The sequence below is a fragment of the Chelmon rostratus genome, chromosome 11, assembly GCF_017976325.1.
Source record: "Chelmon rostratus isolate fCheRos1 chromosome 11, fCheRos1.pri, whole genome shotgun sequence".
Classification (NCBI taxonomy): Eukaryota; Metazoa; Chordata; class Actinopteri; order Chaetodontiformes; family Chaetodontidae; genus Chelmon; species Chelmon rostratus.
In genome coordinates, this window is record NC_055668.1 from 24,924,272 (window position 1) to 24,942,574 (window position 18,303).

Genomic DNA, 18,303 nt, shown 5'->3' on the forward strand with positions numbered 1-18,303 from the left:
TGGAAAACCACTTCCGTTTTAGATCCATACAGACAGTAAACACAAGCCACAGCGACAAAAGAGGGACATCAATTCATCTCACTGAGCGCAGGAAAGTTTACACCACTTAAGAAGATTACAAATCCTCCTAATTGAAGCCGATTCTTTTGGAGAGACCATAAAAGTACCACGTCATTAACATTTCAATACTGAAACTTAATTTGCACATGAAAGCAGCAGCGTTTTCTGCAAAGTGTCAGACCGGCAGCGGTGGCGGGGGGGGGGGGCAGAAACCAACAACTGTATTTAAGCACAATAGTTCCCTGTGGAACGTGTGTGGATTACACCAATAAAAACAGACGATTATCATCGCTGCTCATAAGCAACGCTGATTCCTCCCTGATGACTCAAACACAAAACACTGACAAAAAATGCATAAAAACATGAAACAAGTGAGACCGTGGGGTAGAGGCTAGACCCCAAACAAGTCAGCCAGTGAGCTGGTGAATTGATTTGGTGTGTAAATTGTGTGTGTGTGTGTGTGTGTGTGTGTGTGTATGGGAGGGGTCGGGAGTAAATATGAAATGAGGCGGCATCTGTTGAGGATTTAAGTGATATATCACTCCATTCCACTTCGTTTAGCATCACTTCGTCTGAGTTAATTGGTTCATGAGGAGCACTAATTAAGGGGGATGGCCTTGTTTATCGTCACGGCAACGCTCGTTAAGTGGAGACGTTTTTTTTTCTTCTTTCAGGACTGGTGACATTAACCCACCCTTCACAACTGTGGGTGAGGGGGATGCGTCAGCGTATATCGACCTCAGTGACAGCTTGTATGTACACCAGAGTGAAGCACACACACACACAGCCTGACAACATGTACTGCAAGCAAATGTACTGTACGCACATCCTGTAAACACACATGAAAACACACACACATACATGACCACACACAAGAAGATGAGGTGTCCTACCTCTCTACGTCGTGACGCCCAGCAGGTCTGTTTGATTTTCCAAACCACAGCGGCGACCAGTAACAGAGACAGGAAGCAGCTGGAGAGAGGAGAGGGACACAGTCAATCAATCAATCAATCAGAAATCAATCATTCCTCAGTAGTGCAAGAACAAATATGCAGAAAACACTCCCCCACACTTCGAGCAGAATGAGATGGTAGCACCACTTGGCTAAGTGATGCACCCTGCCAGCAGCCTCCGGGGGTGAAAAATGGAGCCAAAGTGCCAAAAACTGCAGTTCCTCTAATGGCCACTTGAGGCTGGCTCCAAAAGCGAGTCAATCCCATAGACCCCCAAAATTAAAACTAACTAAATCTGACGAGCAAGGAAAGACAAAAGTTTGTGTTGAAACTCAGAAAATCTGCGTATTTCAGTCAGCCACACCTCCGCACCCGAATGTTTTCACATTCACAACACTGATATTTTGGAGCTCATCTGTGAAGTGTGTGGAGCTTCATAACAACAGTCTGCTGGAATTCAAGAGTGAGGCCTGGAGGAGCGTTTTGTAAAGTGCATCAGTATCGCAGTTCTGTAAAGTTGTGTCTGTGTACTCAGTCTGGGTCTCGGAGGCATTGCATGGATACGCTGACAATCATTTGACACAATCAGACAACAGTATTTTTCCTCCTATACCTTTAGTCTCAGTGGACAAAGTGCAGCACACAAGAGTCCAAATCTGACCAGAATGAGGTGCTAGCTGCCAACAAATTACCTCCATAGAAACTTGTCCTGGCACCTGTGTTGACTCACGGGAGGTACTTTACTCTGAATACAGTAATTCAGCTCCACAGCAGTGTCAGGACAGAGCAGCTGAGTGTGGGATACTTAGATACATACTTAGTGGTGCATGAACACACACACTTCTCTAGAGGTCAAGATATGAAAGAAAAGATCAAAAACATATTTCTGATGCACAAACAGATCTTTGGATTAAATACTGGACACAAAGTGGACTGGAAAACAACAATGTGGTTGAGCCACTCACTACTTACAACCGGACACATTCAACCTTTTAACAGGGCACAGGTCAAAAAGGTCAGGAGCTGCTGCGTCATACTACATACACGTAACAACATGTTGCAGTTGAACTTATACAAGCCACAGTCCAATAACAAGACATCACGACTACTGGAAGCAACTGTCAACAAGAGATAAATGCACGAAAAACATGAAATGTTAATAATATGTTTCCATGCTTACAGTGTCCTTAATGGTTGTGCTTTTGAAAGTTTGTTTCTGTACATTTTTAAACCATTATGCAAATTTCTGCACATCATATATCTCTTATCTGAAGGAGATACCATCATTTAAATAACCATGTACTTCATGCTTGTGATGGTCTTTGTAAATGTCCTCAAAAAACACCTTCAAGTTTAAAAAGGAAAAAGAAAAAAAATCACACAACCACAATACAACCATAGAGCAGCCTCTCCACACTCATTTACCCTCAAGCTCCACTTTTTGGAGAGCAAAGACGACAAAGCAGAGAGAAATTCTTGGGAAATCTGTGGTGAGACACAAAACCGCGGTGACCACAGGCAGCTGGGGATTTCAGGACAGCAAAGGGCAGCGAGAGGTCAACGAGCGACACGATGCTCTGGAACAAAGAACAAGGTCTGATGTACACACAGATACACACAGGCTCGATGTCTGCAGGGCAAAGTTATCTGGCCAAACACAAAGCTCCTCTCTCAACCAGAACTTCTGACAAGAGCTCAAAACGAGCGCACCCGAAGACTTAACAACAGGAAGTCCCTGAGAAACTGCTGAGGACAGCAGCTCGGAAACAATCCTCCTCTTCATCTATCTGTGTGTGAGTGTGTGTGTGTGTGCATGATGTGTTCTCCTGTGTCTCTGAGGATGACAGCTTTGCAAAGGGTATTAGTGCTGTAATGAGCGTGACATTTTCAGACCCAGTCTGCTGAAGAGGCTGCAGTCACGGCCTCCGCAGTCCGGCCGACCTCTGAGCTGCATTCAGACACGTCGCACCCAGGAAACCCCCCCCCCCGGTGATGAGGACAAGATGCTCATTGCTGCTGCCGGATGAAAACCTTCCGCTTTCAACACTCCAACTGCTGATTTTTTTCAAGATAAAATGAAAAGTTTCCATCGAGTAGATTTGACAGCTTTACAGAGAAGATTCGCCGAGCGCGAACTTTACCATGACATGACTGACAAAGTGCTTCTTTAAAGTCATCGTTTATGTATGAAAAGTCCTTTCAAATGTTACCTGAGCTTTGTTTCACTTTGCACCGTAATGTACAGTGTTGGTATGTGGGCGATAAATAAATCTATTTTCAAGATACTTCTGCTTTCTTGAGCGTTTGCCCGATTTGAATGTTCATGGGCTCAACAGGCCAGACCCCCCGCTGAAGACAAACACACTCAGTAACTCCCCCGCAATGATTTTCCATCATCCAAACGTACCTTCTAAAAACCCTCCACTGGCCGGGATTCAAATCCAATCAGGCCCAAGATTCCCCATTCAGTCTGTATAACCTCAGCTCCCCATTAATGGGCCACAGGGCCCGAGCTTAGCCATCCAACCAATGGAGCGCGGTGGCTAATTGTCGCTATTACCAAGGCATTAGGGGGAAGGAAAAGATGGGAGGAGGGGGAGAGGAGGGGAGGCTGGGAGTGTCCTGTGGGTTTGTTAACACTCCACTGAGCCTCTTGATAGGTTTAGGTTTAAGACTGTTCAGCCACAGGTAATAGCAATCGAACTGATTAAACAACCAGGGATTGTGGGTAAGAATGAGTCCGGGTCCATGTGAGTGTGTGCATGACTGTGTGTGAGGTTGTGTTCCTGCTGTGTGTGTGGCGTGGCTTGTTTTCAACACACAAAATCCACACACGCACACGCACACACACACACACACACACACACACACACACACACACACACACAGGGGAACAGAGTGAAACATCTGAACCCCAGCGGGCAGAATGAAAAATCAATAAGCTATTCGTTGAACATGAGCCACAGATAGCACACAATCGGAAACAGCTTTCCATCTGCACAAGCAGCAAATCAACCCTCGGTGTAGAGACGGGCCTCGAGTCCTGCGGGTTTAAACTTTTATCTGTCATTCGCTGCGTCTTTTTCTACTTTTGTTACCTTTACTTTTTTTATTTCAGCGAATGAGAAGCTTGTGAATTCAGTGAACTGAAGTCTGCCCGTGAACCAGATGGCTACTCTACATAACATCCTAATAAACTGTTTGCTATCCCACTCAGGGCTGCTTCCTAAAAATGGACAAATTAGACTTCTCTTCAGGCGTCTCTTCATGCATCCCCGGTGGGAGGGACTAAGACGCAAGGAAAAGACGCAAATGAGGGAAAACGTGGATGCAATTTAAGAGAAATGAGATGCACCCCGTGTAAAGCTTCCTGGTGACTTTGTGCTATGTACTTAAGGGCCGCGTGGCTGCAGGTTTTTGTTCCTACCAATCAAGAGGTCATCTAATTATCAGCTAAAGACTGAGATCAGCTGATTAAAGGAGCCCAGCCTGGAGTGCTCCTCCTTGGTTGGAATGAAAACCTGCAGCCACGCGGCCCTGTATGGAATCATTGGCTGCCTTAATGCATTCGAGAAGCATGTGCTTGAAGAAGAAGTGTTGTGAGCTGCATTCAGCTATAACGCCACATCACTCCTGCTCCTCTGTGTGTTGGTGCACATATGCTGCTTTTTGTATATGTTAAAACAAATAAAGCAACTCCAAAAACTAAAGAAGTAGTAGTGTAGACAAATAACAGACGTGAACAAACAGGCTGAAACCTCCACAGAGAACCCCGGTGGACGTGAACGCTCACAGGGACGGTCATTTTGAAATGAAGTGGGCGAGTTCGGGGAGTCTCATGAGCCACTTAGTGCTGAGTAGCTTCTCCTCTGTTTTGGTAAAGAGAGAGAGAGAGAGAGAGAGAGAGAGAGAGAGAGAGAGAGAGAGAAAGCTCTCGCTCGCTAATCAAGCGAGCGAGAGCTGGGAGTAATTGGACAAAGCTGAACTGCAGTGTCACCAATTAGCATTTTGAGACTGTGGAGAGCGGAGACATAAATGCTGTTTAATTATGGCCATTTTCCTTTTTTCTCCGGATGAGAAAGAATACACGAGGAGGAGGAGGAGGAGGAGGAGGAGGAGGGAGGGAGGGAGGGAGGGAGGAGACAGGAAAAGGAGGGGAGGAGAGTTTTAAACTTTTCAAAATCTTTGTGGAAGGAGATTTCACAGCTAATCACAGGAAGCAGCAGCTGGCCAAATTCTCTGGAAAAAAAGTCAATATTAAATAAAACACATCTAACATAGACTGTCTGGGCCATTACAGCACTGTGTTTAAGCTTTAAAATTATGCCCTGGTACAACAACACACTAAATGACAATAGCAGGAATGAAATTATGACATTTCATTTGAATCCCCCATATTTATCTTTTTCCATGCCAGCTTTTACTCGACCTCAGATTTCTGGGATTTGAATCAGTGTAAAATTACATCACTGAGCCAAGTAATCGATGAGATCACAAAGGAAGCAAATGTATATCCTGCAGTCTGTCGTCATGTGACTAGTTTGCTTTGGCAACATAATAGAAGGAAACATAATTTGCTGAATGACTAAATTAACACATTTCCTCTCATGTTTCAAGTCAGTGTGGACTTTTTCAGTATTTAACCCAGACCACATCCCGAACGCCAGCTTCACACTACACGTTTTTTTTGCCTGTGACGATGACCTAACCATCACAGCTCCATAAACTCGCCGTGTCTTGGTCGGTGACTGGCAAGACTACACATATGATCCCGTCCAATCACAGCACGTCTTTTTTAACAATCACGCACGAGTTCAGAGGTCATGTAGGAGGCAGGTGAAGCGAGGATAACGTTCAGACAGCACAGGCAGCTGCTCGCCGGGCTGATGAACTGCTTCCGCTATTTCTCGCCAACATTCGTCTCTTTTGGCTCAGTCATGGTTCTCCCTCGAGGAGAACCGGCAGGGGTGCTGCTGCCACAGCCCAACCCAACTTTTCCTCTCTTTCGTTGTCCCCCCTGACAGCAGCAACCTCAGCATCCCTCCTCATCCTCCTCCTCGCCATGGTTACCTGACTGCGCCCTGGAGAGAGCACCTGATTGGTCAAAGTTCAGGAACACCTCGTGGGAGGTGTCACACTAGACGTGTCAAGACAAAACAGTCTGACATGCTAGTTTTTTCGTTGGGGTGTCGCGGGGCGGTACAGACGCTGCACGACAGGTCGTTTAGCATGTGACACTACAGGGGTATAGACGCCTGATCGCTCACAATCGGCCACAACAAAATCTTCAATTTCATTTGTTGTTTTAATGAAACACATAATCTGGGCCACGTTATGCTTCCTTCATCATGACATCAATCGATAGACGATACAGACCTCAAATAATCTCTCCTTTCAATCGATTCACTCTATATCTGCTGCATGTCGTTCATCTTCTCTTCCTTCTCGATGCCAGACTGCATTTCATCACTCACGCACGCACAGTCATGACTCATGCTCTTTGGCACTCTGGCTCTTGACCATATCAGCACAGTGGAGCCAAAAGAATTACACATGCCCACACACATGCCCACACACACACACACACGCACGCACGCACGCACGCACACACGCACGCACGCACGCACGCACGCACGCACGCACGCACACACACCTATGAGATGTAGACCCACACATGCACAGAGGCTCATGCACACAGCCTATAATACACACAGCCTATAATACACACAGCCCATAATAGACACAGTCCATAATAGACACAGTCCATAATACACACATGGACAAACAAAGCCAGAGGAGGAAAGTGAAGTTTGATGTTTTGTGGAACTGAACTGCTTGACCATTTTGTTTCTCTCAGATGTCTCTTCTAACAGTTTCTCTGTAATTATCAGGATTTTACAAACTTCAGAGGACGTGAGTTTAAACTAGACCTCAGTATATAAAGTTATTAAACTTCAGTTTATCTGGACAGTAAAGTGCTTTTCATGCTTTACAACATGAATAAACTGACACTTTGATTAAAGATGCATCATTTTTGGCGTTTCTCTCTCTCGTCGATCAGACACAGAGCAACATTATTCCACTGCGGTCGTGTTTGTGTCCACCTGATGAATGTGGCTCTAACTTCACTCGGCTTCTGACTCTGTTTTGGCCTCCAGCAGCTCCTGAGAAAAATTGTCTGGCTCTTTAGCTGCTTGATGTTGCACTTTATTCATCAAATAGTCGCTGGCCTTGTCTGCTTTACGTCACTGTGCTGGGCAGGTAGACTAGTGTATGGTGGCTTTATTAGAGCTTGTTTGCTGAAGACAGCCGCCTGCTGCTGCTGGAAATGGGGTTTACAGAGTGAGGTGGGACAAAACAATACAGTGAATGTGCCGTACAGTCAAAACTTTGAGCTGTAAGGGCTAAAAAGCTCTGCAGAGCTGCAGCTCGTCGTTACATCACACAGATTTCTCTGTGTTAATATCAATAATGTTGATCTATACAAGTTTGAGTAAAATTCAAAACCATTCTCTTCGGATTGAGCCTTTTGACATTGTGGTAATGTTACTGTTACATAAGCAAAGGACCTGAATACCTTTTCCACCAGAGCAGAAACATTCACATTATGTTATATAACAAGGGCCGTAAATAAGTCAACAAATACAAAAAAAAGTCCTGTAGTTGTAGCACATAACCTTTTCTCACTGAGAGTCTGGTGCAGCGGAGAAGAGAGCGACTCACAAACAGAGCAGTGACTGACACACACACACACACACACACAACCAGAGCAACAGGTACACAGACACGCACACGCACACGCACACACACACACACACACACACACACAACCGAACTCTCCCGGCAAAACTTGACGCTGTCCCCTACTGATGACATCATCCCTCTATGCTGGCCTAAAGGTCGCTGATGTCCGGAAGCCGGCCGTGGGCACAAAAATGGCTCACTTCCTCACATGGCTGCACAGTGACACAAACACACACGAGCGTCAACACACAGCGAGGAGGAGCACATGCATACATATACAGGAAGCAGCGTGCACACACACACACACACACACGCACACGGACCAACACACACTCGTCCGGTGTTGCAGCTGAGTGGCAGAATCTTGCCTGGAGACAGCCGACTTCATTCCAGACTTGTTCCCCAAACACTCTCTCATTATATCCACTGTGTCTGCATGACGAGCTGTAACATAAACGTCTCTCATACAGTCCAAAAATAAATAAATTAAAAATCCACTGCTCTGTCATGCTGTTTGTTTTCACTGGATTTGATTATTTTGGAGATGGGAATCATTTTTAGGTTTAAAGCATTAAACCTTAATACCTTTAACCTTATTAAGCACTGATATTATTCCACAAACAGCAGGAAAACATCGACACACACATGCATGTTTGTGTTGTCCTGAATCTGCTTTTGGCCATCAGGCAGGATCAGGCCATCCAAATCACAAGTAATATCCAGCCATGCAGATAGTTGCAGATTTATTTGGTTTTGAGATTCACACCACAGACCAAAAATGCATTCACTGCCATTGTATGTTTCGGTTTATACTGATTGAGCTCCATGGAGCTTCCTGCACATCCTCCTCACAGCTGCTTCTCCACTTGGCTGATGTTGTTAAGTTTTTCTGAATATACATGTGAATTTTTACCTCCTGACGTTTGCAGGAATTTGACCACCGGACAGTTTGCCCAGTCTTTGTTGATTCACCCCAAACAGCCTGCATGCTAACTGTGCAGATGTTAGCTGCAAGGTACCTAGCAACCGACACTTTCTTTACTCTTGTCTCTTAAATTTTATTCATGTCAGAGACAGATCTAGGTAGTAAATATCTGTGAAAATAAATGTACGTTTCCATTCTCACTGGATGATTTGATTCCACATTTCCAGTTTGGTGAGATGATTTTGTTTTAATCTACAGTAGATGATTTGGACGGTGGTCGATGAGGGCAAATGCGCTGCGACGGCTCATGAGTAAGGATGCAATTCAAAAACACAAAGTCCAAAACAAATATAACAACGGAAACATGCTGCAGAAAAGCCAAAACGAATAAATTAACAGCAAAAATGCAGCAAATGAAAAAGACTGAGGCCAAAAGATTACGAACATTTTTATGTCACGTCACCTCTTTACTGCACTTTTCCGCTCGCTTCAAACACTCTCTCGTCTCGTCTCTCTTGGGTTTAAAATCAAGCTGTTCCACTTAGAGCTCCCCCTACAGGCCTGGAGAACTTCTGCTCTGTTGCTGCTGTATTTGTTTTCAGAATTTGTGTGCTTTAGATTTGGTATTGATTCTGTATTTGTAGTGTGTTTGCGCTTCATGTATTTTCTTTTGCATTCTGCAGCACAATTATTCTTTTGCGGCACCGTGTCGTTGTATTTTTTTCAAAATGTATTTCTTTTGGTTTTGCACTGTTTCTGTAGCTGCAGCATGTTTCTCCTGATGGAAATGTTTTAGGCCGTTAATAAAGCGTGTTTCCCTTTGAGCTGCAGATCACCAAATCACAAGTAACTGCAAGGCTGGCCATGTAGTTTGCTTATTTTTTTTAGAGAGTTAAATGAGGTATTTTTAATCAGTCAAGGATCTTTGCTCTTTCTCAGCAACCCGACTCACAGCTAGGAGCTGTCCCACTCTTCTGCTTGTTGCAGTTGAGCAGATGCAGAAGACCTCCAGAGCTGTTGTGGATTAAGTGTCTTGCCTGAGGCTGCTGCCACCTACTGTAAGTCATGAGTTCAGGTTATGGCCCAGCTGTGCAAAGAGCCTCTGGGATCTGAACGACTGAGCAGCAAAGCTCTGTGAGGAGCAGCGGATGCTCTGCGGCAAACACAGCACATACAGTAAATATGCCAGTCAGGAAACATTTACCTGAAGAAGGTGACGAAGAACTGCACCAGGTCCATGATGCTGTTGTGCTGAGAGAAAGCGATCTGGAAAATGAAAAGAGCAGAAAAGATATGCACTTAATACAAAGTTAGGGGTCTGTGGCAGACATAAACCAAGACAGAGCTGAGGATATTTTCCTCTGCTGCGAAGGTTTACTGAATGACCACAGTGGGAAAACTGTCCTATATTTTAACTCTGATCAGTTGACAAACAGTTAAAATGCATATTTTTCCATATGTAACTCAGCTATTTTCATTTCTGCATATGAATATACATCAAATATCAGCCTGACACGTCTTCAAAAGCAGCAAATCCTCACATTTAAAATGCATTTTTGCTCCATTTATTATCTTTTCTGTGTATATACACAATTCAAAATATCACAATGGACAAACCTCCAGCCCAGTCTGACCTACATTACAATTTTAGTTTTCTGCCCAATATGTAGAATAAACGGATAATTGTGCCAGGACTACTTCTTGGTCTACATAACGCCACCTCACACCACACAACACAGAAAAGCAGAGGGTTATTTTGTTAAAGGAAGACTAAAACACATCAGGTCGGAGGTGCATGACGAATAGATTTGAATTTAATAATTGCATATATCAAACTGAGGAGGAATGAGTGTATTCTTTATCTGTTGGAGAGATTTTTTGCACAAAGCAACTAGGACAGGTCACGATAGACTCCACAGGACTCAGCGAGCCCTTACGTAACCCTGCTTTCCTCAAACATGTGTTACAGAGCATCGTGTGAAACTGATGCAGTAACTGTGGATGAACATGTTTCTTACCTGAGGCCAATGTTCAGACCGCTTACATAAGGCCAACAGTTTTACTTCTCCCAAATACATTCTCACATGTTCTCTATCTCCTTGCCTGACACACACACCGAGAACACAATGCGAGCCACCACCCGTATGGTTTGTAGGTTATTATGAGATTAGCCTGTGAGAAAAAGGCTTCTGGCCTTTGTGCTCTCCGGTCCTCTGCGGCACTTTGTTCAATTGAGCTCCGACAAACCTGCTGGATGCTACTGCACCACTAAATCCACTGACTGCACCATCCATCATCGTGGTTTCAGTGCTGGGATGCTGGTGCAGCGTGTGGCCCGCTGCTGCCCTGAGCCACAGATCTGACACATGTTGGCTCAGACATCCTGCAGGACTATTCTAAAGGGTCAATTCACTCAAATTATGAAAAGAAGCATAGTTTGGCCCTTTAGTCCTTGTGGTATTTAGTCATACAGATGATTTCTAGTGTTCAGATTTTAAGTTACTGGCCTCTGAATCAGCTGCCGGCTGATAGTATGTAGTTATTTTGTGACTCACTGCTGTTACTGCTTATCGTTGCTGGGACACTGTCAAAAACTTGGCAAATGAGGCAAAATCTGCATGAATTAATACAGCGTCACCAGGGTGGATTGGCAAAAAGTGCCCTTTTATGATCTGGGAGAACTGGGCCTTTAAATGGAACATACGTTTTCCATGTCAACTAAAGAAGGGGGCATACAGCACAAAAAGCATAACAAAGAAAATGTTTTTCTCTATACGGTCCAAGAATACACATTGTACTGTAGCTTGCACCATTTAAATAAAAAATAAACAAGTGTTTAACACATTTCCACTTGTTTCATCAGCACACACCCACACATTGCTCACAGATCACGACAAAAACTGCTCCTCACCTCTCACCTTATCTCATCCCTCAAAATATAACTGCAATCTGTCTTCATCAGCAGCCGTGTGTGTGCGTGTGTGTGTGTGTGTGTGTGTGTGTCTCAGAGTATGAGAGGTGCACCCTGCCGCTTCAGAGCAAAGTTTTGGCCCTCAGCTATGAAAACCTCCTGAAAAACCATTGTTGTTCATGTTTAAACTCCCTCATGTTAAGAGGATTATTTATTACAGACATAATTGATTTTCCATTCACTTTACTGCCCTGTAGGTAAAAAAAACAGAGCAGAGTTTTCTGTTGAAGGCTCACAGCATCCTGATGTCTTGTTTCGAGACAGTCGGAGGAGGATGTGCATTCTGAGATAGAAGCACACAGCAGAGCAACGTATTTCTGGGACACACTTAATCCCGCCAGTGTAATGTAATGGCCAAGCTTAAGACCACAGGTGGATCAAAAGACTATTAGTTAACCAAACTTAGTGAAGGAACCCTGAGATACTGGGGTGTTCAGATGCAACACAGACCCAGCTCCAGTTCCTTAAAATGGAACCTCAAGCTTCGTTGGATGCTTCAGCAAAAACAGCTGGATGTGTTTGTGGGTTAACATCACAGACGGACGCCTGCAGAACATGGGTCGACACATAAACAGGACAGTGGCTAACAGGCTGAGCTGAATGAGAATGATGCTTGTGTGCAGAATTTCTTTGAAAACTAAGAGTCTGTGGCCAGTTGCACCAACCAGGGTTATACCTGGTCTAAAAGGGCCAGTGTGGAGGATTTAGCTGCATCTAGTGGTGAGGTTGCAGCCAATTGAATACCCATCGCCTCATTGTGGGCCACTGCATTATTTGTAAGTATTTGCCATTTGGCTGAGTAGTTCTCAGAAACTAAACAATGAAACAGGTTACTTTTCAGTATCGTCCAAAATCAACCAATATGACTTTTCCCACATACAGCTCACGTTATATCAGTGCTGCCTGATCTGCACGTCTAAGGTTTGGTACTAACTACTTGGTTATGGTTAGGAAAACATATTTCTGTGAAAAACACACACAAATAATACCATCTAAGAATGCTCTCATGGCTAAATAAGGCCAAATAAAAAGGGCAAATACAATAAATAAAAAACTAAGTACCTTTATGTCCTTACACTTTCTAACCTGTAGCGTGTTAGAAGAAAAGAAGCCAATGGGAGACACTGATGACAGCTTTCAGATTGCTGTGGATGAGGACATCTGTGGTGACATTTTGTTGTTTACTCAAAGTCAAGTCTTTGTCTTTAGTGTGAAAACTAAGTAGTTTTCGAAACTAAGAGCCGTTTCATATGAAATCAACCCTGCCTGGCAGACCTGCACTCTTTTATTCATTTTCATTTTTACATTAAGAGCTGAATAGACATGTATTTTTCATTTTAATTGGCTTTAAAGTCTTACATTTTCCTTTATAAAACTTTAAGACAATGTGACAGTGGTGCAGCTGAGGCCACCGATAGGCAAATTAGCATGTGACATCATCTGATCCTCCTGACAGGAGGGCTGCCAAAGATCCATTTTAAAATCAGCGAAAGCTCTGGAGCAGCACTGAAACTAGCAGATATAAAGAAATGAAAACACTGATCACAGGCATCACAATACGTTTGACAGCAATATATTTCACGCATGTTCAACATGGGGATACCATTAAATGGCCCTAATAGCTGGAAAGGCTGCGTCTTTGTCTTTGGTGAACCCTCTGGGACCAGTTGGGAGGAGGAGAGAGAAAGAAATGGGGTAGAATGGGCTTAAGAGGTTTACCGGCATTTGTGCAGCAGGTAAAATGGCCTGACAGTGAAAAACCTGCAGAAAAGCTGATTCTGGTCCGGAGGGACGGAGCATTAATACAGGCATCAGGGAGAAAAGAGCCTGGCTTTGCATTCAGGCCTCCCATGCAGCAATTTACATCATTATCCCCTGACAATGTAAAGGCTTATTATGGATGTACACACACACACTAACTCAGGAGGAAAATAAATACGTACACACACACGTACTGTAAGAAAATACACTCAAAAATGAATGCAACAAACAACTCTTCAAACAGGAAGACACATAAACGCTCAGTGGACAAACTGTGAAGCAACAAACACGACATTTAATAGAGTAAATAATAAAGACTCTGACATTCCTCCTAAAATCACACACACACACACACTTTCCACACCAACTCCAGCCAACAGCCATCATTTCAATTTACAACAACTGCAGTCATTAAAAACAACTATAATCAATAAGCCGTTCAAACCACACCCTTTTCTCCCAGATCCACCCCACTGCAGAGCCACGAACACACAAGTCTGACCCCATTACACACACACACACACACACGCACGCACGCACGCACGCACAACACAAGCTGAACGTACACAAACAAAGAACGTACCATAAACATGTTAGCGATGCAGTCGTGAAAACATGGTATACTAGTGCAACGCTCAGGTCCCACTGAGTCTGAGTGGCAGAGGAGGTAAATCTGCACCGTGGTCATCTCAGAAGTGTTTGTTTCTCTTATGTCGCGCAATAGAGTTGATTTATTGTTCACAGAAGAAGCAGTGCAGGGTTTAACTGTTGCATTTACATGGTCACTAAAAGTCTGCAAAGGACTAATGCACAGTCACAGCCGAGGCATGTTGCCATAGTAACGTCTGCAACTTCCTTATGCTAATACTGGTACACCGATGGATGGTCGTCCGCCGGGGGAACCTGGTCCTCTTCCACCGAGCACGGGGCTTCGGGAGGGACACACATGGACCGGTGAGGGAGGAAGGGGACACCCGCCGAGCCAGCCGGATCAGCGGAATCAACCCTAGCGATCAATGGGGTGACAGATGTCGCAGCCAGATCACCCTCACATCCAACTTCCTTATGCAAAACTGGTAAAAGTAAAACAATATCTGAAATTACGAAGCAAGATTTCTGTCCTACTGAGACGAGTCAGTGTCGACTATTGCACTGCTGAGTGCGATGTCGGCTCAACTGTCTGGAAATGACATTTGAAAAAGTGCGGCCATCTCACACGTGAGGGCTAGACAACGTTAGTTCCTTCTGAACAGAGAGAGTGTTGATGTAACCTGTATTAGCTGATTATTTTTTAGCCACTTGGGGGCAACAGAAACGAGTTGTGAGCACAACATGGATACACCATCGCTTCTTCAGTAGAAATGTTTAACTGATTTCCACGTCCAGCAGTTACAGAGCAACATGATCATTCATTCATTCGGAGTCATTTTTCTGTCCACATGGCAAATCTAAGTCCAATCTCCTCCCCTCCTGAGGGAAATATCTGGCTCTTTAGCTGCTACAGCGGGTTTTTAGTTACATCCAGAGGCAGCTGGGTTTGCGAGATCACGCGAGCCGAGAATCCGTCTTGTGGGCTTCGAGTTGTGCTTGCGGCTGAACCGCAGCTGTTCGGACCAATCAGCGTCCGATGAGGATCTACTGGCAGCTGTTCGGACCAATCAGCGTCCGATGAGGATCTACTGGCAGCTGTTCGGACCAATCAGCGTCCGATGAGGATCTACTGGCAGCTGCAGGCTGTGTTAAGTTGGTTCAGTTTAACTTTTACATGTAGGTGTTCCTACGAGTCTTCCTGCTGTCTTTACTGCAGAAACAGACCAAGTCATCTGGGAGGCAGCCAAAAATGACAGGAGTCATGGAACGTGACGATGAGGAGCTCAGGTTGTGACAACACACTTAGTCTTCTATGAATGGGCGGGAGGCATTTGTAAATCTATTATTTCAATAGGCGTCCATGTTCCAATGCGGTTTTGAAAGAAGGTTTCCAAAATTTTACGTTCATGTTAGCCGTGAGACGTTTTCAGGAAACAGTCCCGGATCGATGCACTGAAGCTTGATGTTACTGTGATAAATCACGTGTTTAATGTGGAGATTGGACTGTAAGTGCTGACACACAGTTCATCCTGAGACAGAAGGTAACCAGGAGAAATGCTGCGGGGAAGTCGGGGTCAGAAAAACGACCACAGGCGGGAATTCTCCAACAAACAGTGAAATAACCACAAAGCTGTGTTCCTTCTCTACAGAAGATAATTGTTTTGAGATCAGGGGTCAGCCGACTGTTCAGAGGCAATACTTTTTTTTTTTAATTTTGAAGCAAAAACTGCAATTACCACAGGAGAGAGTGTGAGAAGAAGAGACGGACTGAGGGATGGGAATGACGTAAAGAGGACTCCGAGGACCCCCGTTCTATAGAACAGTCATTACTGAAGGCCTGCAGTGACCCTCAGGGAGCAAATCCACAAGCTGTGACAGCAGTGGGCTGCCTTTTATTTCCCTAACCCTGAACTCAGGGCTGCTTGTTAAAACCTGGAATGAAAGAAAGGGGGTAATCAATAAGGAAAGGGGGGGTAAAATGGAGAGAATGGGAGAGAGGAGAAGAAGAAGAAAAAGGGATGGAAAGAAAGAGCAGAGGGACGCAGATGAATAGAGGAGTGGGAGACGATGAAGGGAAAGATAAAGCAGCAGGAACACTTCATTTACTCTTCTCACTTCATCCTCATTGTGGCTGCAGGCTGCTGAGCAGAAGACAGGAAGACAGGCCCGGACCGGTTCAGCACTGATGGACGCTCGCTCATAACGACAGCGCTCGAGTCTTCCTCCCACACAACCAGCATGACGGCTGGGTCAGGTGTGGCACCTGCGACCACGCCCCCATGTGATGTAACTGTAGGTGGCGTAGTGCTTCACCACACATCACTGCTGCAGTCATCACCACTGGTTTTCAGTCCAAGCAACATAACGAGACTGTGTGCAGCTACGATTTAAGAAACCTCATTAACAACATAATTAAATGAGAAATAAAAATAAATTAATTTGGTTAGAAACTGGACACTTGCTGCCGTTCACATCTTTTCTGACACTATAGTGTTGATTGTTTTTTTTGGTCCAACTATACCGAGCAGAGCAGATGCAAAGGAAGGAAAATATATGATAGCTCCACCAAATCTGCAATTTGTCTGCTTCAATTACAAATGATTGCCTAAAATGACCAATTTGTATGCTCAATACATGTATGTAATTCCCTCGATTTAGTCATTAATTCTCTCAAATTAATAATAATTCTCCGCCTTGAAATACTAAATGAACGCAAACGTTTTGGTGCAAAATCAAACTGAAGCTACATTAAATTCAAGTGGTCCAAAATGTTTCAGATTCACAGACGTTTACAGAATGTTATTGAGAAGGAAATGAAATGTTTTCTGATGACTTTTCATGTTTCTTACTCTGACTTTGGGTACTCTGTGTTTTCTCGATCTAACATACAGTCATACAGTGACTTTAGTGGAACTTTTGTGCTCTCCAGTTTTCACATCTATTTGTTCCATTTGTCCAATAAGTAACAACGTTTAGGTCAAACATGTTAACATAGGCATTCTAAGTAATGTAAATGTGAATCTCCCAGGGACTGAAACGTGTATATACACACTTTCCCTCCTTATTTGCATTTTCATGAGGACCTAATGACCGAAGCGAGGCAGTTGCCAAGTGCCGCCTCCACCTACATGATATGCAAATGAGTCCGGCTGTGCCATATGTGTGCACTTGTTAGGAGAGCTCACAGATGTAGCTCCTTTAAACAGGTGCTTAAGACCCGTTTCTGCATCAATCTGCAGCTCGAGCACAAGCAACAAACTGCAGTGAAAACACAACGAAGAGCTGTTCATCTGAATTTCATTTGTTTGATTTCTGCTCACTGTGGGATCTCTAAAGTCATCTTCCACGTTGCCATGTTCAATTACATCAGTCGCCATCAGTTACTCACTGAAGTCTGATCAGACTGTGTTCGCATCTGCAAACAACAAAACAAAGCTTGCAAATGTCTCCTTCAATGAGCTCAAAGAGAGAATAACGTGTTTATTAAGTGCATCGCGCTGCATTACATTAATTGTTGGACTTCATCAGGGTGTAAAAGATTTTAAACAAATGATGTGACAACATATAATTACAACACTAATTTTAGCCTCACATTACAGGTCAAACAATTACTGCAGGTAATAAATGTGACGCCTGTCATTAACCAGCAATTTGAGCCTTTACATGGTTGTCATGCGAAGGAATTCTTGGCGTTCTTGAGGAGTTTTTCCTCCCCAGCTTCATTCGTCTATCAGAGAATAATAAATGCCTGCTAAAGTGGAAAGTGACTGTTTCCAGGGCCGGCTGATGATCTACGATGGACGGTTAACGACAGAGCGCAGCCAACTCCGTCTGCTGCCGGTCTACTGGAGGTTTCCAGCAGCAGTGGGAAGAAAACTGGGGCTGCAGCCTGACTGCTCTCTTCACTTGAGCCTTTAACTAACTAATTATTGGTTCCTGATGCAGGTCTGAAACTTTTGTGCTTTGTCTCACGCTGATGCACTGCTGCACCTCTGTTAAAATGTTGTCTTTTACTTGAGTTTATGCATTGTCTTTATTTTTAGTTTTATCCTTATTATCATTATCAAGTAAATTTTATCCTCCATCTTATTTTACATTAATTTTTTAGCTGTTCTTACATCCATTCTGTCTTTTCTATGTAAATCACTCACTTGCTGCATGTGATTTCTTTCTTGTAAAGCACTCTGAGCTGCAGTTCCTGTATGAGCGGTACTATACAAATAACATTTATTATTATTATTATAGTTTACTTAAGAGACGTATTTGTACAATTAACTCCTGCAGATTATTCTGTGTCT

At 44.0% G+C, this 18,303-nt stretch overlaps 1 protein-coding gene across 1 annotated transcript in view; it reads right to left on the reverse strand.

Moving 5' to 3' along the window:
* Positions 1 to 18,303, reverse strand: part of atrnl1a (attractin-like 1a) — a 246,474-nt gene that overhangs the window by 94,298 nt on the left and 133,873 nt on the right. Inside the window, exons 26-27 of the mRNA XM_041947414.1 lie at positions 9,887 to 9,948; positions 954 to 1,032 (exon numbers count right to left, since the gene is read on the reverse strand). Coding sequence (XP_041803348.1) covers positions 954 to 1,032; positions 9,887 to 9,948 — 141 coding nt within the window. The remainder of the gene's footprint in view (positions 1 to 953; positions 1,033 to 9,886; positions 9,949 to 18,303) is intronic.